The 22,740-nt window shown below is 47.9% G+C and overlaps 1 protein-coding gene and 1 pseudogene across 1 annotated transcript in view; one reads left to right on the forward strand and one right to left on the reverse strand.

Annotated features, from left to right (window-relative positions):
* The window catches only part of MPPED1 (metallophosphoesterase domain containing 1), a 113,949-nt gene that overhangs the window by 32,746 nt on the left and 58,463 nt on the right, over positions 1-22,740 (reverse strand). The window contains exon 4 of the mRNA XM_088478380.1: positions 17,842-18,067. Within this exon, the coding sequence (XP_088334506.1) occupies positions 17,842-18,067 (226 nt within the window). The remainder of the gene's footprint in view (positions 1-17,841; positions 18,068-22,740) is intronic.
* On the forward strand, positions 20,994-22,057 carry LOC148517749 (uncharacterized; annotated as a pseudogene).

Here is a 22,740-nt window from a genome sequence, read left to right on the forward strand (position 1 = left end):
TTAATATGTCGAAGAAGGGACTTTTTATAAAGAGAAATCGGGTCGGATGTATGGGAGAGCAGCCAGAAGTCCGGACCAGATGATACAGAGTAACCCAATATCTCCGAAGCCAAGGCTATTATCCCTACCCAAAAGGGGGCAATTAGTGAACAATCCCACCAGATGTGCATCATCGTACCTGTTTCCCCAAAACATCTCCAGCAGAGAGGGGACACCGTGGGATAGCATTTATGGAGAATGACCGGGCAGCGGTACCATCTTGTCATTACCTTATACTGCGTTTCCAAAATTTCCAAACTATTGGAACACATACTAGTAACTTGGAACACTTTATCCCAATTAATATGTATGTCTTTTTTTAATAAAGTCTCTATCCCAGGCCTTTACAAAAAGAGGGTCATCTTCAAACATGTTATGTAATAAAATCTTGTATATACCCGAAATTATATGTGTGGGAGACTGCCGTTGCGAACACATAGATTCAAAGGGGGTCATATCTCTAGCAAATACTGAAGGGCCCCCAAGAGAAGAGGCAAAATGTCTAATCTGAATGTAGGCCCAGAGACTTTGGTTTGTAAGAGAAGTATTGTTACAAAAATCTGAAAAAGTTATATATTGACCATTGGACACAAGGTGGCCTGCCCTAGAAATCCCTGCATCAACCATGTGGAGGAAAACCGCCCTGAGGTCCCGGGAGGGAAAAGGGGATTATAAAGGATAGGAGTAAGAGGAGATATTACTGAAGAAATCCCAGATTTAGCACGAAATTTTTTCCATATTTCCAATGTAGGGACGACTATTGGGTGTGAGGAACGAGCAATTTTAGAGCACCACAGCAAAGTGCTCAAATGAAGATTGGATGATTCCACCTCCAGTTCCACCCATTGCTTACCCACTGTGCCCCGAGTCCAGTCCAGAACTCTACCGAGTATAATGGCCTGATGGTATGTGGATATCATTGGCAATTGTTGGCCTCCCCTGCAGTTCCGCCTAAAAAGCACTTCATGCTTAAATCTGGGCTTTCTACCCCCCAGACAAATTTTCGGATGAGGGTATGTGCTTCCGACAAGAAGCCAGAGGGTAAGGCAATCGGTGTAGTCTGCAGTAGATATAAGAGGTGCGGTAGAATATTCATTTTGATAATATTTAGACGGCCCAGCCACGAAAACCCCTGCATACCCCACCGATCCAATTCTTTACGAATGGAGCTAAGCAACGGTGTATGGTTAAGGGCAAACAAGTCACATATACGTCTAGGGATACAGATGCCTAAATACTTAAGAGAAGAAGCCTGCCATTTAAAGGGGAAGGAGGCACTAAGTGCAGACACTGTCTCAACCGAAGCGGTGACATTTAAGGCAACAGATTTACTATAATTAATCTTAAAATTAGAGAGATCCCCAAAACGCTGGAATTCTCTCATTAAGTTAGGGAGAGAGATAACCGGATTAGTTAATATCGCTAGCAGGTCATCCGCAAAGAGGGCAAGGCGATAGTCTTGTGAACCCACTTTAAGGCCAGTTATATTAGGGTTTGCTCTAATTGCCCTCGCCAGGGCTTCCATGCACAGTACAAAAACCAAGGGAGAGAGCGGACAGCCCTGACGAGTACCATTCGATATATGCACTGGAGTCGACAAAATCCCATTCACTCGTATCTGGGCCGAAGGGGCCCTATATAGAGCCAGGATTTTTGAAAGGAAGACTTCACCCAAACCTAAGCGCTGCAACACCCCTGTCATGAAGCCCCAATCCACCCGGTCGAATGCCTTTCCAGCATCAGTGGAGAGGAGCATCATGGGAATGTCAGAGGAAACTGCATGGTGTATCAGGTCAAGGACCTTGGTGGTATTGTCTTTCGCCTCTCTACCTGGGACAAACCCCACCTGGTCCGAGTGGATGATAGACGGAAGAAGAGGCTTAAGCCGATTGGCTATAAGCTTCGCATAAAGCTTAACGTCTACATTTAGAAGAGATATCGGACGATAACTCGCCGGTAATGATGGATCCTTGCCCTCCTTAGGGACAACCGTAATGTGTGCTGCAAGCGATTGACCGGAAAAAGGGGTATGCGCTGAAACAGCATTACAGGCCCTTAACAAAAGCGGCAAGAGAATGTCTTGATACGCCTTGTAATAAGACAGCGTGAAGCCATCCGGTCCGGGACTCTTACCAGGAGAGGACTTAATAGCAGCAGATAATTCGTCTTCTGTAAAAGGGGAGTCCAGAGCCTTTGTTACCGCCTCGGGGAGAGTAGGGAAAGCTATTTCTTCTAGATACCTCTGAATCTGCGATACCCGAGCTGCATGATCTAAATTCACATTATCCGGACCTAGGTTATATAGGGTAGAGTAGAAAGACTGAAAGACTGCTGCAATATCTTTGTCTGTATGACAAAGTTTGCCCGTATGATCCTTGATACATTGGAGATAAGTCAAGGATCTCTGAGCTCTAAGAGCCCTAGCCAACATTTTGCCTGGTTTGTTCCCCAACGATAGTACTTATGGCGACATCTTCGAAACCCTCTCCTAGCCCCTTCATATAGTAAATTGTTAAGAGCATCTCTAGCCTTTTGAAGTTCTACAAATATATCAGAGGCCATAGTATTTTTATGGGTAAGTTCGAGCATCCGGATTTTGGATAACAAAGCATCCCTGCTTTCAGTTTTCTTTTTATTGTGCAATGTCAGTCTAAATTTCTTAGTCTCTTTAATAGAGAACCAGAAGTGGAATCAAGAGAAGGCTCCAAGGCCCAATTAAAATCTCCACCGACCACTCGGATGCCCTCCAACTGGTCCTCTATCGATTCTAACGACTTACGTAGAAAGCCAGACTGACCCCTGTTGGGAACATATAAATTTACCAGGGAATATTTTTGGTTGGCTATGGTGACCTTAACTAATAAACCCCTACCATCTCCAATACGCACAACTGAGATATCAGAAAGCACTAGATGTTTAGAAAACAAGATGGCCACCCCTCTAGCCTTGGCTTCGGAGAAATCATTAAAGTACCCCACTGGAAAATAATGAGAGCGTAAAGACGGGGCCACACCTTTCTTAAAATGCGTCTCCTGGATAAAAGCTATATCTACCTTATCCATTTGCAACGTATGTAAAAGACTGGATCGTTTCTCCGGTATATTAAGACCCTTTACATTGTTAGATACAATAGATAACTTAGCCATATTTAAAGTGTGTGGGTGAGCGTCTTGAATGTTGGGTACATAAATCAAATACCTGCATACAGATAGTGTCTATCAGCAAAACAATAACGAGGGAGAAAGAGACACAAAAGGGAAGGAAGGAAAGAAGGAAATGAGGAAAAAACAAAAAAAACACAGAACAAATCATAAAAAACAAAGGGCATGTTAGCAATCTCAATTCAAAACTGAAAATGAAAATAGCATAAAAATGAAACTGAAACTCCTTAATAAAGGCCATGAAAGCCCCTAAGGGGTCCATGGACACTGTATACACAACGGAGTAGGGGGACATAGGAGGGTAGTAATGAACATGACACCCCAAATAGGTCCAAAAAAAACAAAAAACAAAAAAAAACAAATGGGACCTATCTAAATTAATAGAAAAACAAATAGTCGCCTAGAACAATAAAATATGTAAGATCATTAGAAAGACATTTAGCTAGTAGATTAGAGATATCCATGAAAAAGATCAAGCTAAACAGAAGAACTGCTCAAGGCCTATTGGGACCTATGCAAACAAATAACAGGATCTCAAATAGATGCACATATAACAGCAACTAGCATCCTATAATGTATAGGAAAACAGCATATATCAACAAGAAGTCCACAAAAAGGCAATGAGTACACAAAGGGAGATTACGGATAATCCTAACTTTCCTGATCAAGTAGTTTCCTCGCTCTCAGCTGCAGGATCTCTTCCCGGTCTACGTCTGGAACCTCGAGATTGCTGCCAGGTCTCCCTATGAGATGACAAGGGAACGCTGGTATCCAATAAATCCAGCCAGTTAGGGACCGAAACAGCAGGCAGACCAAGAGAAGAACAGAATTGGGGCAGTTCAGCAGATTCTCGAAGAATATGAAGCTTCCCCTCATGCATCACTTGTATACTTAGCGGAAAGCCCCAGCGGAATTTAATGTCATGCTTGTGTAACTCCTCTGTGAGTGGGCGGAGGAGGCGCCTCTGTTGAAGCGTTGACCACGAGAGGTCCTGGAAAATCTGTACTGAACATCCATTGAAGAAGTCGATCTCTTTAGTTTGTCTGGCTTGTCGTAGAATTTGCTCCTTCACCGTATAGTAGTGCAGTCGACATATAATGTCTCTGGGTTTTTCAGAGGGCATACCCTTAGGGCGCAAAGCCCTATGAGCTCGGTCAAATTGGATCCTAGTATCCGGGTCAACATGCAGAAGTTCATTAAATATTTTAGTGAGAGCATCTTCAATTCCCGACTGGGTAATATCTTCGGGGACCCCACAGATCCGCAAATTGTTACGTCTACCCCTGTTGTCAACATCATCCAGTCTACTCTGCATTTCCAACAATATACGAGAGTGACGAGAGAGCAAAGCGTTGCAGTCGCCAAGCTGGGTATCGACAGAATCCACATGATCTTCCAAGGAAACCACTCTCTCTGCTACGTGAGTGAGGTCCGAACGGATGGAGGAGATGTGAGTCTGGACTATTTCCTGAATTCTTTGTTCCAATAATTGTAGATCCTGTTGAATATCCTGTCGAGACGGCAAGGACCGTATATGTTGCAGAATCTCCCCAATATCGGACGAATTAGCAGGAACAGGTGGAGTAAGATGGGGTGATGAGACTGCGGGGTAGAGCCTCCATCAGAGCTCCCTGAAGCCATATGTGGAGAGGTAGGTCCTGGAGGAGTACCAGTCGCTGGTGTGGAAACGCCAAATAGAGTATGGAACGCAGTGTTAGGTGGAGGCTTAACTGGAGTGGCAGCAGGGCGTTTAGCAATACTGCGTCTCCCCATGAGGGAACATATCAGAGCAAATTAACGTAGTAAGGAAAGGATGGATAACTAGGCATAGCAGAAAATGGGTGTCATATTACACTTTCCCCTCAGTGCCTTATATTTATATCATGGCTAAGGCTGTCAGGACATGCATTTGAAGGCTTAGTGTCCACTGGGTGCAGGGAGGACACAGATCTTACACAGAAGAAAGCTCCTCCAAGGAAAGATAATAATGAGTGTCTTATTTGCCTTATCCCTGTAAGAGGCAGGCCAGTAACATCAGGAGCCAGTATAGGGCAAAGCAGGCTGGTCAGAGACACAGGCAGGACAGTAGGACAGCCTGGTCAACCCTCGGATGCACTCCCCCTCCACTCCTTGCCTTATCCAGAGACCTCTATGGGAGAAGGGAGGGCTAAAGATGGCCGCCTCCCGCGATTCGCGGCAACAAGCGCAGACGCCTCCACCGGGGCCCAGGAGGGTATGTGGAGTCTCGCCTGGGGTCCCGGCAAGGCTGAGCAGGCCTGAAGAGCGGTGAGAACTCACGGCGATGATGAGACCAAAATTTAGCCCGCGGCTTCCGGAGGTGAGGTAGGCCGCGGGGTCTCCGGAGAGACAATTCCGCCCACGGAGCTCGGACGGAAGGAGAGCAGACCCACAAGGGACCAGGTAGGGGCAGAGGACCCTCAGAATCAACGGGGTCTGTATATTAGAGGGACTGTCCCGGGAGCAGTGCAGGAACACGTCCGATCTGCCTGACAGCTAGGCCACGCCCCCTAAAATGTGTTTTGATGGCAGTTTTGCAGCGGTTTTGGCCTTAGTAAATCTGCAGATAGCAAAACCGCCGACAAACCACAGCAAAACACATTTTAGAATAGAATAGAACAGGGCTGTCAGTTAGAAACTGCTGCAAAACCGCCACCAAACCCCTGGAGTTTAGAACAGAAAATAAACAAAATGACTGTATAGGAGTGGAGGGGGTTAAACCTCCTAGGCTGGGGGCGGACCAGTGTGGGGAATCATGTGATAATTAGGGCCTATGGGTTCTTAGGATTGTAGGTTTTAGCAGGGATATCAGAGATTGTTGGAGGCGGAGTCAGCCTCTTTTGTTCCTGTCTTCCCACCCTCCCTCCCTAAATTTTACGTTATGTGCTCTCTTTGAGTTATGTTTGGTGATTTCTTCGTTGGCTATTTTAGGCGGGAAAGAACGGCAGGTTACTTATTAGCACTGTGAATATTGGTTTACTCTGTTTGGCTCACCTTCGTTGACTGTTAAAGTCTGCTGGACCACCCCGCCGGGGGCAGCATCATCGCCTTATCGGGTGGGTAGTCAAGGTAGAAGGCTTGAGTGTATGTGTTGTGGTTAGAGTGTTTATAGTGTTAGGCTCGGGCTGTTGTTAGCCGTTCTTTCTTTGCCACCATATTTAAATTCATTTAATTAATTTTAGTAACTAATTCATTATTTAAATAAAATAGCTAACAATTCTGCCAAATACAAGTCTCTGTGTCTTTATTTCAATTGATTATGTTTTATTGTCACTGATTAACTCGCGGGTCAATCCTCAGACGATGGGAGGTTTATAGTACCCGCCACCAAACTGCTGGGGTTTAGAATAGAATAGAAACCGCCATCAAACTGCCGCTTAGTAAGTTTTGCCCTCTGAATCAAAGGGCGGAATTCAATTGATTATCCCCCCCTTCGCACCCGACGGAGCTATTCTATTGTTGCTCCTGTCGGGTGCGATCAGCTGCTAGCGCTCTATTTCAGCTCGCAGCCACAGAGGGGTGCGGGCTGAAATCGGCGAAAAGTGTCCTGTTTGGGCTCCCAAACGGCACTTTTCACGATCGCGCCCAGCACTTTGGTCGGGGGTTAGCCGTTTTACGTGGCTAAACCCGACCAATTTGGGTGCGATCAGCGTGAAACGCTGGCACAATTGAATAGCGGCCCGCGATCTCCTGTCACTTTAGACGGGGGATGCGGGCCGCGAAATCAATTGAATTCCGCCCAAAGAGTCACCAGAAAGTTGATCCCTCTTGTACACTGTGCTGTGACACATCTACTGTAATGCAACCCTACAGGGACTTGCAGGAAGTCGACAGCTGCCGTTCCAATCAGAAACTTCAATTGCCTCACATCCGCATACAAATCTATATGTCGCTTTGCCGGGGGACGCAGTGAGTCACAGACCTGCCCTGCTCATACAGTACAGCCGTAAGGTTCTGTACGTTTAGGTACGTGGTTCTCCTTACCAGGGCAAAATAATGTGAATTTGCATATTTCTATGCAATATTCTCAAACCGCTGCCAGGATTATTGTAACAACCGCTGCAGGGGCAGGCTCCCTGTGACAGTAAGTAATCTGGAAAACAATTTCCTTCCAGATAACTGAATCCTTCCTTTATTAAACTAGCACAACAGGTGGTTTGCCTGTTCCCTGTACTTAGAATACATAGCGGCCGGCTTGTCTGGACAGGCCCCCCTCTTGTATTCTGTTCTTGTCATTTGTCTGCCTAATACAAATTTTACTTTACGCAGCACGGAGAAGCCAGACTGCTGTCATAATGAGCATAAATCATTATCTCTTTGGTAGGTGACGAGATAGCAATAAAAACAATGATTTAGGGCAAGTGAAGCAGTTGCATTGCGGCTTGCGAGTACCCTGAGATGATTTAGGGGACCTCACATTGAGGGAGATGGGGACGGCTCGCTGCTGGCCTTGTAGCACTGTGCGTATGGGAGAGTCTACGGATGCCAGCAGAATTACTTAAGATTCTCCACTGATAATTAAAGAAAATTAAAAATTCTAGTTCAGTAATAACTTTTTCCCACCCCAGCAATTCTGGAGAAACCCACCCCTGCCAGCTTTGGTTGTCCCAGGATCCTCACAGGTCACCGTTGTCTGCCTGCTGCAGATGGAGCATTTGGATGCAGGTGAGTGGGCATCCACACTGCTGCTATTGACATTCACACCCCAACATGAGACCCCCCCCACGCTCCTGCTAGTTGGTTTTCATATTAGCAACACTAGATGGGAGTGATACTTGCCAGGCCACCTCCTTAGTTGCAGATCATTAAATGGGAACATCATAGGCTTTCTGGGAATATCAGTATGTAGTGTTTACAATTCCTTAGTAGAATTAGCGGCAACAAATTTATTTTTTTAGCAGCATAGCTATACAGTCGGAATCGGTATGATTTACCGCCGGACCCATGCCCGGCGGTTGGAATACCAACAGCGGCATCCCGGCAGAGGAGGAAATCCCGATCGTCCTAAGGTAAGTATATACTAGGGGTGTGCACCGGCCACTTTTCGTGTTTTGTGTTTTGGTTTTGGATCTGGATCTTTCTTCGTGTTTTGGATCTGGATTGGTTTTGCCAAAACCACCCTTCGGTGTTTTGGGTTCTGGGTTTTGTGTTTTGGATCTGTATTTTTTTTTTAAAAAAGCATAAAAACAGCTAAAATCACAGAATGTGTTGATTTTTCTGCTCCTATGCTATTATTAACCTCAAAAACCTTAATTTCCACTCATTTCCAGTCTATTCTGAACACCTCACACCTCACAATAGTGTTTTTATGTCCAAAAGGTTGCACCGAGGTAGATGGATGACTATGCTAAGCGACATGAGTGGGCGGCACAAACACGTGGCCCATCTAGGAGTGACACTGCAGTGGCAGACAGGATGGCAGTTTGAAAAACTAGGACCCAAACAGTACATAATTCAAAGAAAAAAAAGAGGTGCAAGATGGAATTGTCCTTGGGCCCTCCCACCCACCCACCCTTATGTTGTATAAACAGGACATGCACACTTTAACAAAGCAATCATTTCAGCGCCAGGGTCTGCCACACGACTGTGGCTGAATTGATTGGTTCGTTTGGGCCCCCACAAAACAAGCTGGCAATTAATCTGTCCCTGCACAAACTGGCTCTACGGAGGCAAGATGTCGTCCTCATCCTCATACACCGATTCCTCACCCTCTTCAGTGTTGTGTACATCCTCATCCTCACAGAGTATTAACTCGTCCCCGCTGGAATCCACCACCACAGGTCCCTCTGTACGTTCTGGAGGCTGGTCTCCCTGGAAGAGTTGATAATTCATTTTTATGAACATCATCTTCTCCACATTTTGTGGAAGCAACCTCCTACGCCTTTCGCTGACAAGGTTCCCGGCTGCACTAAACACTCTTTCGGAGTACACACTGGAGGGGGGGCAACTCAGGTAAAATAGAGCCAGTTTGTACAGGGGCCTCCAAATTGCCTCTTTTTCTTGCCAGTACAGGTACGGACTGTCTGACATGCCTACTTGGATGCTGTCACCGATGTAATCCTCCACCATTCTGTCAATGGTGACAGTATCATATGCAGTGACAGTAGACATGTCAAAAATTGTTGCCAGGTCCTTCAGTCCGGACCAGATGTCCAAACTTGGTCCTGCCTGCCCTGCATCACCGCCAGCGGGTTGCTTAGGATACCTAAGTTTTTTCCTGGCAGCCCCAGTTGCGGGAGAAAATGAAGAAGGAGCTGTTGACGTGTCACGTTCCGCTTCAGCTGACAGTGTTTTCACCAGCAGGTCTTTGCACCTCTGCAGGCTTGTGTCGGCCGGAAAGAGAGACACCACATAGGCTTTAAACCTAGGATCGAGCACGGTGGCCAAAATGTCGTGGTCTGATTTCAACAGATTGACCACCCTGGAATCCTGGCAAAGCGAAAGAAGGGCTTCATCCACAAGTCCCACATGCCGAGCGGAATCGCTCTGTCTTAGCTCCTTCTTCACTTTCTCCAGCTGCTTCTGCAAAAGCCTGATGAGGGGAATGACCTGACTCAAGCTGGCAGTGTCTGAACTGACTTCACGTGTGGCAAGTTCGAAGGGCTGGAGAACCTTGCACAATACGGAAATCATTCTCCACTGTGCTTGAGTCAGGTGCATACCCCCTCCTTTGCCTATGTCATAGGTGGATGTATAGGCTTGAATGGCCTTTTGCTGCTCCTCCATCCTCTGAAGCATATAGAGGGTTGAGTTCCACCACGTCACAACCTCTTGCTTCAGATGATGGCGGGGCAGGTTCAAGAGTGTTTGCTGGCGCTCCAGTCTTCGGCACGCAGTCGCTGAATGGCGAAAGTGGGCAGAAATTTTTTGGGCCACCCAAAGCGTCTCCTGCACGTCCCTGTCGCTTTTCAGAAAATTCTGCACCACCAAGTTTATTGTGTGAGCAAAACATGGGACGTGCTGGAATTTGCCCAGATGTAATGCCCGCACAATATTGGTGGCGTTGTCAGATATCACAAATCCCCAGGAGAGTCTAAGTGGGGTAAGCCACTGGGCGATGATTTCCCTCAGTTTCTCTAAGAGGTTGTCGGCGGTGTGCCTCTTACTGAAACCGGTGATACACAGCGTAGCCTGCCTTGGAATGAGCTGGCGTTTCTGAGATGCTGCTACTGGTGACGCTGCTGCTGTTGCTGCGTAAGGTGATACATCTACCCAGTGGGCTGTCACAGTCATATAGTCCTTAGTCTGCCCTGTTCCACTTGTCCACATGTCCGTGGTTAAGTGGACATTGGGTACAACGGCATTTTTCAGGACACTGAGGACACTTTTGTTGACGTTTCTGTACAGTTTCGGTATCGCCTGCCTAGTGAAGTGGAATCTAGACGGGATTTGGAACCGGGGACACACTACCTCCATCAATTGTCTAAATCCACTGCACTAATGGCGGATACCGGACGCACATCTAACACCAACATAGCAGTCAAGGCCTCAGTTATACGTTTTGCTTCAGGATGACTGCTGTCGTACTTAAAGGACTGTTGGAGGGTCAATTGTTTAGTAAAAGTAGTGGTGTTCCTACTTCCTCTCTGGGATGATGAACGACTCCCAGCAGCAGCAACAGGAGCAGCGGCAGCAGGAGGCGTAGCAATGCAGGATCCTCCGGAGGAATCCGGGATAGGAGAGTCAGTCATGCCAGTGACATGGCCTGCAGGACTACTTCCGATCCTGACTAAGGAGGAAATTGACGAGGAGGGAGTTGACAGTGTGGTTTGCAGGCGCTTGGATACAACAGGACAACGGGATTTAGGTGTCCCTGGACTGCTTACGGTCTTAGCCAAAGTTTCTGAACTTGACAGTAACTTATTATGCGCTGCAGGTGCCGTATAAGGGAGGATGTTCCTAGGTGGTTAACGTCCCTACCCCTACTTATTCCACCTTTACATATGGTACATATGGCAAGACAGTTGTTGTCCGGATTTGGATAGAAATATTGCCAGACCAAAGAGGTGGAATGTTTGGTCTTCTGCCCAGGCATGACCGTGATGGGCTTTTTCATCCCACGGACAACAACTGTCTCCCCCGGAGCCTGATTTAAACAAACCACATCACCATCAGAATCCTCCTCGCCAACTTCCTCCTCAGCACCAGCTACACCAGTATCCTCATCCTGTTGTACTTCAACAGAGACATCTTCAATTTGCATATCAGCAAGTGGACTGTGGGTGCTCCTTTCAGCACTTGCAGGGGGCGTGCAAATGGTGGAAAGAGCCACCTCTTCCTGTCCAGTGCTGGGAAGGTCAGGCATCGCAACCACCACCACACTTGGACTCTCCTTGGAGATTTGTGATATCTTCTTAGAACGCACAGGTCTTTGCTGTGCTTTTGCCAGCTTAACTCGTTTGATTTTTTTAGCGGGAGGAGGGCTTCCATCGTGAAGCTGAACCACTAGTCATGAACATACTAGTCATACTAGTATGACACACACTAGTCATAGGGAAAGACCTTAGCCGTTCCTTGCCACTCCGTGTCATAAATGGCATATTGGCAAGTTTACGTTTCTCTTCAGATGATTTAAATGTTTTTTTTAAGGTCATTTTCCTGAACTTTGTCATTTGGGATTGTATGTGGCTTCTACTATGACATTGGGCATCGGCCTTGGCAGACGACGTTGATGGCATGTTATCGTCTATGTCATGACTAGTGGGAGCAGCTTCAGCACTAGGAGGAAGTGGTTCTTGATCTTTCTCTATTTTATTTTTATCGGAGAAAGTTTGGTCCTCCATTTATGTTATATCGATTTGATATATACGTGCGGCTAAGGCGCACACAAACACAGAAATTTTTTTTTTATTTTTGCTGGAGAGTAGTGCACTTTGTGGGTTACACCACCCTTTAAGAAATGAGCCAGCCGGCCCTTTACTTATGGGACACAGGCGCACGCTTGGCGCTGCTCCTTTGTTGATGCACGTGCGGCTACTGCGCACACAATTCACAAACACAGAAAATATTTTTTTATTTGGTTTGGAGTGTACTTTGGGGGTTACAGCACCCTTTAACGGTCAAGCCAGCCGGCCCTTTACTTATGACACAGGCGCATGCTTGGCACTACTTTGTTGATGCACGTGTGGCTACTGCGCACACAATTCACAAACACAGAAAATATTTTTTTATTTGGTTTGGAGTGTACTTTGGGGGTTACAGCACCCTTTAACGGTCAAGCCAGCCGGCCCTTTACTTATGACACAGGCGCCCGCTTGGCACTACTTTGTTGATGCACGTGCGGCTACTGCGCACACAATTCACAAACACAGAAAATATTTTTTTATTTGGTTTGGACTGGAGTGTACTTTGGGGGTTACAGCACCCTTTAACGGTCAAGCCAGCTGGCCCTTTACTTATGACACAGGCGCACGCTTGGCACTACTTTGTTGATGCACGTGCGGCTACTGCGCACACAATTCACAAACACAGAAAATATTTTTTTATTTGGTTTGGAGTGTACTTTGGGGGTTACAGCACCCTTTAACGGTCAAGCCAGCCGGCCCTTTACTTATGACACAGGCGCACGCTTGGCACTACTTTGTTGATGCACGTGCGGCTACTGCGCACACAATTCACAAACACAGAAAAAATATATTTTTTTTAGCACTTGGGGGGAGCACCCCTGACGGACAGAGCACCCCCTGGACAACACTACAGCACCCCTTTAGGACTGGGACACTGCACAGGACTTTGGAGTGGACACAGCCCCTATGGACAACTGACTGCACAACACAGTCCAGCCAGCCCCTATGGACTTTGAAGTAGTGGACACAGCCCCTATTAACAACAGCAGCACAGCACAACACAGCCAGCCCCTATGGACTTTGAAGTAGTGGACAACAGCAGCACTACACTACACTACACTACACAGCCCAGCCAGCCCTAACTTCCACCCTCCCTCTTCACTGTCCACAGCCGAGTGAGAAAATGGCGCCGACGCGGGTACCTTATATAGGATCCAAAACCCGCGAGACCCGGAAGGCGGGATGATGACGTTTTGCCTCGATTTCAGATCCGAGTCAGGCGGGAAAAGTCGAGCCTGACTCGGATCGGCCTCGGATCGGGGGGGCTCGGGGGGGTTCGGATTTCAGAAATCCGAACCCGCTCACCCCTAGTATATACTAACCTATTTTTACCCCTTAACCCTAACCCTCCCTCAGGGGTGCCTAACCCTAACCTTCCCCCCCAGTGCCTAACCCTAATCCCCCCCGAGGGTGCCTAACACTAACCCCCACCCTCCCCCAATCCTAACCCTAAGTCCCCCCCGGGAACCCTAAACTTAACTCCCCCCCCCTGCGCGGCTATCCGCGCTCGGCGTCCCTGCGACCGGGATGCCAGGCGTCGGGCTCCCGGCATATGACAGCCAGGAAGCCGGCTGTCGAGATTAGGTCCGCCGGCCTCCCGACTGCATACCATACAGTCCAGGTCCCATTGTAACAACTGAGCTGGGCCCATGGGCAGGCAGAGATACGGGTGACTTTCTATAATTGTTGTGCTAGCTGTCAGTTCCCATACCTCCTGGCTTTAGAAAGGTTCTTAAAGCTGTTAAATCGTTCATGTGAAAATGTAGAACGGCCATGAGTCTGCAAAGCAGATTAGGGCCACCATCGGTCTCCCAGAGCCTCTAAGCATCAAGTTGGGTGCTCCTCCTAGATGGGCAGCTGATAACTGATTCAATAGAACCTCTCACTCGATGATTGGCCTGCTAGGGATTATTCCATCTCCATTAGACACTACAACAAATAGCAGATCAAGCACCTGATAAAGTGGGAGGATCTGTGTACATACGCCCACCCGACACTCCCACTTTCTGGCCTTTAGAAATACCCTTGTAGAAAGAGGATCTGGATTTTTTGGGGGATTTTCTGGAATATGTGCAAAGGTGCTTCTACAACGTATAACTTATTTGAAAACCTCGCCTTCATTAATCTAAAAATTTCCATTTTGCTCCTAAAATTCTGCTTGATTTAAGGCCCTGATTCAGAGCTGCACGCAAAAAGCGTGCGCTCGCTTTGAATCAGGGCGGCCGCATGTTTTTTTAATAGAAAAAAACAGACGAGGCGATAACTATTTAAGGCGCATAAACAAGCTGCCACAAATTCTATCCAAATTCCTACAAGAATCTCACCATGATTCTAAACAACAACAAAAAAATACAGAATTGGAATAGACAAAATCTACGGCGCTAAAAAAGATAATGTATGACAGTGGTACATCCCTTGGATGTAGATGATATTCTCTTTATCGTAGGTCAAGTTTACTGAAGTCTGTTATCTTCTACGTGTATCTCAAAATCCACAGTCATATATATATATATATATATATATATATATATATATATATATAGTGAAACATGTTTAGTTATCAGGGAATATTAGGGAGGGATAGCGTACCAAACTCACTTCTCCCACTTATAGATGAGAACACATCAAGGTATCTTTGTTCAATCCTTCTAATCAGATGCCGTAATTTAATTGTGAACAAAATTCTCCCATATGGTTACAATAATATTTTAGAAGAGGCCGTTTTTTTGAAAGGCGTACCCCAACTCACATTTTATTGTTGATGTTAAATCACATATGGGTATCTTTATATGAAAAGGGTGGATTCGTACCCCATCTCACGTGTAGTGGTATGATAGCATGTTTTTTAAAATCCGGCCTCCTGGCCGCTCGCATAGCTGCGGGTGACCAACCACAGCTTTTGCGAGCGGCCAGGTGATGGTCGCGATAGTCGCGACCATCGGGCTTGCGACGAGACCCTTGTGGTAGGGTCTCGTTCCCGCAAGCCCCAGAGAGCTTCTGGCTCTAATAGAGCGGGAAGCCCACCACTGACATCACTCGTGATGTCAGTGGGGCCGCCCCCAAACGGCAGGCGTTCCTTCGGGAACGCCTCCGTTTGGCAAGCCACCCCCCCCCCCGTCCTGCCTACCAAACGGGGCGAGCTGTCGATCAACATCGACAGCCGCCCCTTTTGGATGCGAGCCCCGGAGCGAGTGATTTCTCGCTCGTTCCGGGGCTCGCGCACGCCGTGCGTGCGCACTGCCTAACAATTGACCCGCTTGCAGGCGCATAGCGCTTGCGAACGGGTCTGAATCAGGCCCTAAGATCTAAAGAATCATCGGAGGGTGTGTTACATCCGTGCACTAGTGCGCTTACAAATATACTTTTCTTATGATGTGCAACTGAAAGGTTAAAGATATATCTTTAACATCTGCTTGTGTGTACACACCACGGACTGACCAAGCCATGTGCCACAGGATGCGAGCGCTAATGGCATCACAGCTGGTCCTTTAGGCGGCCAATTGGCAAGTGTGTATGGGCAAGGTCATTTGTGCATAACCTTGCCAAGTCGTTAAATCGGTCGGGGGGATCAGCGGATCTAAGGATTTCTTGTTCAAGTGTGTACCCTACATTAGACAAGAACAATGAAGAGATTGGGGTATCCATTCTTGCACAATGGGGGAGAGCGTGTTAAAGACTTGGGTACTCCTATTTCCCAGAGGCACATTTGCTCTTTGACTGATGCAGCTAAAAGTCCATAAATTATTAGCATTCCCTACGTGGGTACCCTAGAGAGCTTTCAGCGAGGACAAAATGTGCAGAATATGGGGAATATTGGCTCATCATCGCAATCACTCTCAAACTGTTCAAAACCATTGTAGAGTGACCAGATACCTGTATTTGGTTCATCCTGATCCCCTGCCTGCCACTATTTTGCCCCTCTGCTAATATGTGTGGCTATTAAGATGTCCGGAGTTTTTGATGCCTAGAGCTGGATACCCAGCCGACCAAGGATGCGACGAACGACATATCGTGCGGTCGTCTGACACCGCACAATCTGGTGAGCGACCGCACGATTTGTCGTTCACCAGCCGCATCCACAAGCTGGGACCGGCTCGTTCATCAAATTGACAAAGTGACCAGCCTATATGCTCGATCTGTCCATGCGATGAACTACCTCGCACATGGTCGCTCATACACACTTGCCGATGTGGACAATGGCCCTCATTCAGAGCCGTACGCTCTGAGCAGAGCGCACGCTCTGAATGAGGGCCGGGCTCCATTTTCATGGAGCGTCCTCCTGGACGCTCGTATAGCTGTGGGTCACCACCCACAGGCTATACGAGCGTGCTTTGTGATGGCCGCGATGGTCGAGACCATCGCGACCATCGAAATTGCGAGCCGGAGCCTGCGGTTGAGGTTTTCAACCGCAAGCTCCGGAGTGATTTTGGCTCTATCAGAGCCAAAATCACTCCCACTGACATCACTAGTGATGTCAGTGGGCCGGCTTCTGACGGGAGGCGTTCCCGTGGGAACGCCCCCGTCAGGGAGGCACGCCCCCGGCACGCCCACCAAAGGGGGCGTGCTGTCAATCAACATTGACAGCACGCCCCCTTTGATCGGACACAACGAGCGAAGGACTTTCCTTCGCTCGTCGCGTCTGGCGCATGCGCACGACGGAGCTCCCTCCGTCGTGCGCATGCTCAGTGCATAACATCGACCCACTTGCGAGCGGACAGCCGCTCGCGAGTGGGTCTGAATCAGGCCCAATATGTTCGGCCTGATCCGCCGGATCGAGCGTCGAATTGTCTAGTGTGTGCCCACTTTAAGGCTGCCATAATTTTGAAAGGAACCCGGACAGCCAAGTTATAACTGTTTTTTAGTTATTATAACATTACCAACATGTTTTTTGTTTCGGTCCAACCAGAACTGTTATAAGAATTAAGAACCTTTACTGATTGTTGGCCAAATAAGCTTTGAGAGTTAAAAGATATTTGGTGGAGGATAATAGAGACAGTGTAACCAATCCAGTAATTTCCCTACAGTATGTGCCCCACAGGGGTGCTTAAAATATAAAAAGTAATTAAATGTTTTTCCACTTAGGGCGGTATCCAATTAGCCCCGAACATCGTTCGGGCGCTAATGGATTCCCCGAGGCTATTCAATTAGCCCCTAAGCACTCATTGTGTTTTTTTTCTGAGACTTGATGTGTCCCGAGAAAATATCCACGAAAATTGCGTATTTTTTGCCACCGCAAAGGCGAAAACACATAGGTCCGTAATAGGATAGGGAGAACAAAAACATCTCAGAAAAACTGGGATAATCGCTGTTCGCTACTAATTAGATACCCCCTTTAATATTTAAGTCAGTAACAAGAAAATGGCAGGTGTCATAAATCTTGATGTTTACGATATCCCCTACAAGAGGTGACAGTGACTTGCTTAGTACATAGCTCCTGGTCTCCTCTCACTGTGCTGATGATACAACGGTGTGACAAGGAAAGCCGCTTTCTGTGATATATTCTGTTTTTCATCACATTAGGACGGTGAGACTATTTCACCGTTGCTGGTAATAAAATATTCATGGAATAAATAAACATGATCATACAGTAGGTGCGCTCACGTATTGCCCAAGTATTGGATTTAACATTTTTATTAAGCGGTACATTATGCCACGAGAATGAGTAAAGCATCAGGGAGCCTGTCCTCTCTCTGTACACCAACATTGTTACAGGATGAAAATTGCCAGTATGTTATACGCTGGATTTCGCTGTTTTTTTTTTAATAAGTTTGCCTTACCACGGGGAGCCGTATATCCGGAATCCTCGGACGGTAACTTCGGAATCCTGGAGATAGATGCAGTTTGTCAGCAGAGATTGCACATTTTCATAATTCTCCGGCTTCAGTTTAGACACGGACGGAAAATAGTAGAAATCTTGTTTAATTAAGTCCGCCATGAACTCGTGGTCAAAGGTCAACTCGTGATTACCGGCAATGACTATCTTATACTCGTATGGGAGACTTCCTAAGAGAGAGCACATTAAACACCATTAGACGAGGAGAGATTAGGACAAAACTATATTAAATAATAGAGCCAATATAATTATTATTACCATTGTGAATCTGCTATGAAATGAATACATGAAACCAAAGTCTTAATTTCTGAAATATTAATTACAGTTGTGTCTGTTTCGTTTTGGCAACACAGAACATGGGCCCTCATTCAGAGCCGTACGCTCTGAGCAGAGCGCACGCTCTGAATGAGGGCCGGGCTCCATTTTCATGGAGCGTCCTCCTGGACGCTCGTATAGCTGTGGGTCACCACCCACAGGCTATACGAGCGTGCTTTGTGATGGCCGCGATGGTCGAGACCATCGCGACCATCGAAATTGCGAGCCGGAGCCTGCGGTTGAGGTTTTCAACCATAAGCTCCGGAGTGATTTTGGCTCTATCAGAGCCAAAATCACTCCCACTGACATCACTAGTGATGTCAGTGGGCCGGCTTCTGACGGGAGGCGTTCCCGTGGGAACGCCCCCGTCAGGGAGGCACGCCCCGGCACGCCCACCAAAGGGGGCGTGCTGTCAATCAACATTGACAGCACGCCCCCTTTGATCGGACACAACGAGCGAAGGACTTTCCTTCGCTCGTCGCGTCTGGCGCATGCGCACGACGGAGCTCCCTCCGTCGTGCGCATGCTCAGTGCATAACATCGACCCACTTGCGAGCGGACAGCCGCTCGCGAGTGGGTCTGAATCAGGCCCATAACTAGCTATGCTTCTCATTGTCTCTCTCCAGCTACACCGGTGGGGGCCATTTTGTTCTGCTGAGTTTCTGCAAAATGTATGGCTGACTGTAACTATCTGCAACGCTTCTAGACTGTGGCTTTCCTAGTATCCTAGTATAAAGGTTGTTTTGTGATGTCATCATGGCATATTTTTTTGCACCCATGTGCATATTTATAGAGAGAGGTTTCTGATTGGAGGGAAAGGGATTTGTGCTTGCTACATGCAGACAGGTGTGGTATGACTAGTCAACAGTTTGCAATTTGACATGCAGAAAGTTGGCATCAGATGGTCGACATGGTCATTAGGTCAACCACTAATATGTAGACATGTATTTCGGTTGGCATGGTTAAATGGTCGACACATTCAAAAGGGCATCATTTAAAACGTTGACACAAAATTTTGAAATTTTGTTTAAAAATTAATGTAGCCTAAACCTAACCTTTAAAAAAAAAAAAAAAACATGCCGACATTGTTGTGTCGGCATGTCAACTGTCGACCATTTGAATGTGTATTTGTGTGTATTATTGAATGCATATTAAAATATTAGTGGCCTGACCTACAGTAATGACCACGTCGACCTTCTCACTGTCAACATTCGGAATGCGTCGGCCTTCTGTATGTCGAACTCTTTTAATGTCGACCAGACGACCAGATACCTTGCAGACTAGGTGCAGAAAATGCCCCACACAGCACTCATGCAGAAAATAGTTGTGTGGGTGAAATATGATAATGGAAGACGAAATCTGTATAGGATTGAGGATAGGTAAGATTGATGGTTTTCTGCTGGGTGATTGTTTTATGACAGCCTTGTTGCTGGGTAAATGGTGTGTGTCAGCTGGTTATTTGATCCTATGGGAAGAGGGATAGGAGGAGTTAAATGAAGGGTATATAAGGCAGAGTAGGAAGGCAGCTCAGCCTCTTTTGCAGTGGAATTTCGTAGAGGCTGAGTATCACCTTTTGCATATTCCTTCTGTCATTCATTTCAATCAACCACCTTATTTCATACATTATGTCTCGTCCCCGTCGCGATGCTCCCCCACCACGCCGGCTGGCTGAATTTTCTTGTCACCTGCGCTTGGCTCCCGCCCGCGTGTCACCACCCACCTCTCCATCCACTTCTTATAATTTGTCCCCGGGCGGCTCCGTCTTAGCTCCCGGCGGCTCCCCAGCTGCTGCTGCTGGGTCCGCTCCCACGACTGTGTGCGCTCCCTCCCCGGGCGTCCTCTCAACCGGCCCAGCTGGTTCCCGTCACTTCCCAGCATCAGCACTGCAGGAAGCGGCGCGGCCTTGGTATCCCCGGTCGATCGCTCCGCTGCTGCCCAGCCCCGGTCACTCACCCCGGCATTGCCGCATAGCGCAGCTCCGCCTGCACTTATTGGGTCCCCCGGCATTCCTGTTTTCAATGCGGCTCCCATCGGCGCACTCACCAACGCTGGGGCCATGCGCGCGGCTTATTTAGCTGCTCCGCCCATCTCCGTTAGCGGGGGTTACATGACGGCAGCCCCTTCCTAGCCTTATGCTGGATCGGGGGGTGTTATGTCTACCTCTGTTACACCCTCCCCCGCTTCTTTGATCCCCAGTGGTACCGTCGGCCTGGCCCATGCGGCGGGTCCGGCGGCCATCTTGCCGCAAGCGGCCACTTTAGGTGCCGGGTCTCCCTATTTTCCAGGCACTTTTACGCAGCATTCGGGGGGTTTGGCTCCGCGTTGAAGCTCTCCAGCATTGCACACTACTCCAATCGCTGGGGTATCTTTTGGGCACATGGTTCCGGCTTCAATTCAACCCCCATGGTGCACTCCAGCCGGCAGCCAGGCATCCTCCTTTAATGCGCTAGCCCCCCTTTCCATGGCAGGCCCTTCTTGGGGTCAGACATCTTGGAGCTCAGGTGTAGCTCCTCTGATTTTTACCTCTTCTGCTGTCGTCCCTCCTGCACCCTTTTATTCTTCCCACTTTGCGGATTTCCCTCCGCATACCCTCCTGCTTTTCACCAAGCACAATTCCAGTACCCTTACCTGCCGGCTTGGCAAGTTTACCCACCTGCCCCGGTTGCACCCCCGCCTTTACCCCCAGATTCATCTCTCAGCACTTACATTGGCCCAGCGGCCACTTCTGTGCCCCTGCCCAGTTTGTCGCCTCTTCCACGGCCACCACCCACTCCTCCTCCTATGGCTGCCACCACGCCGCTTCTCCCGTCAGAGGTTTCCAGGCCTGTGTCCGCGGTGGCTCACACGTCTTCCTTAGTTCCAGGTTTAGAAGTATCGGATGGTCGCAGTGGTGAGGTGTCGGTGGTTCATTCGTTGCCTGCTCCGGGACAGGATGAATCGACACCGGTATCCGAAGCTTTGGCATCGTCAAGGGAGAAGTCTGGCGAGGCAGGTCCGCTGCCATCTGGTTCCGGTGAGTATGAAACTCAGATGTCTTCTTCTGATTCTTCTTCTTCTTCTTCATCTCACTCTTCTGGTTCCCCTGCTCGCCCCCGAAAGATTGCTAGAATGGTTGCGCGGCGACTAGCGAAAAAGTCAGGTAGCGATGCTAGGAAGAATGATGAGACAGGGTCTAAAGCGCAGGAGGCAGGGGCAGATACAGTCCACTGCGCGAATACTGCGGTTCTACGAGGCTTACGGAAAAGTGTTAAAGGCAAGATTCATAAGGGTAAATTTGTAGACCTTTTCTCACTCACAGATGATATGAAAAAAGGCTTGGCGCAGGCTAAAAAAAATCGGGAGGCATTGGGGAAGATGCTTTTTGCAGCTTTAATACTTGGTTGAAAGGCATGCTCATATTTGCGACATGTTATTTGGAGACCAGGGCGCAGGAGCACATTAACATTCTCAGGTACCTATTTTTAGTGCTTGACATGTTCGTCCGGTCTCGTAACTTGGCATGGCGCGCATATGATTCGCAATTTAGAAAAAAACATGACGGTGCTTTAGTTATTCCTTTCGGGGTGAAAGATGTGGAAGTGTGGTTAGAGGTTTCACAACAACGTCGGCCTCCCTTGGACGGTGTGCCTCCTCGGAAAAGCTATGCTGCCAACAGGCAAGGGACGACAGGAGGGGGGAGAGGAAAATGTTTCGCCTATAACGACTCCAAGTGTACTAGGGGGTCAGGCTGTCGCTTTCGCCACTCCTGTCGTCTCTGCGGGGGTGAACATCCGGCCAAGGACTGTCGATGTGGGGCAGGAGGCGTTTCACAGGACCGTGCCGAGGGACACAAGGGTACTGGTTAAGGCTAGTTCTCCAGTCCGTTTGGATTCTCTTCTTAGATGGTTGCAATTATACCTGTGTAGAGAGGATGCATTGTTTCTTTTTGAAGGTTTTTCAGAAGGTTTTCGTTTACCCATAGACAGGCCATTGGTAGTTAGGGCGTCGCAGAACTTACGCTCTGCCAGGGATTTTCCCGGGGAATTGAGGGATAAAGTGCATGTGGAGGTTATGCTGGGGAAGATGGAAGGTCCTTTTCCTTGTCCTCCTTTGCAAAATCTCTGTATTTCTCCGGTGGGCGTGGTTCCTAAGAAAGTGCCGGGCAAGTTTCATTTGATACAACATATCTCGTATCCACAGGGCGGTTCTGTCAACTCTCAGGTATGATACCATACCTGAGAGTTGTCGTAGGGTCGTTTACCAACGTTTGACGACACCTTGAATTTAGTACGTAGTTTTGGGCATGGCGCTTTGTTGGCAAAATTAGATATAGAAGCAGCGTTCCGCTTATTGCCAATGCATCCTGAAGCTATGAAATTTATGGGGTTTAGGTTAGATTCGGGTTATTTTGTAGATAAATGTTTGCCTATGGGCTGCGCAGTTTCCTGTGCCTATTTTGAGAAATTCAGCTCCTTTCTTCAGTGGTGTCTACATGCCGGGACAGGAAAAACGGGCATAGCGCACTATTTGGATGATTTTCTCTTCATTG

This window comes from Taudactylus pleione, unplaced genomic scaffold, assembly GCF_031769625.1.
Source record: "Taudactylus pleione unplaced genomic scaffold, aTauple2 ptg000212l, whole genome shotgun sequence".
Classification (NCBI taxonomy): Eukaryota; Metazoa; Chordata; class Amphibia; order Anura; family Myobatrachidae; genus Taudactylus; species Taudactylus pleione.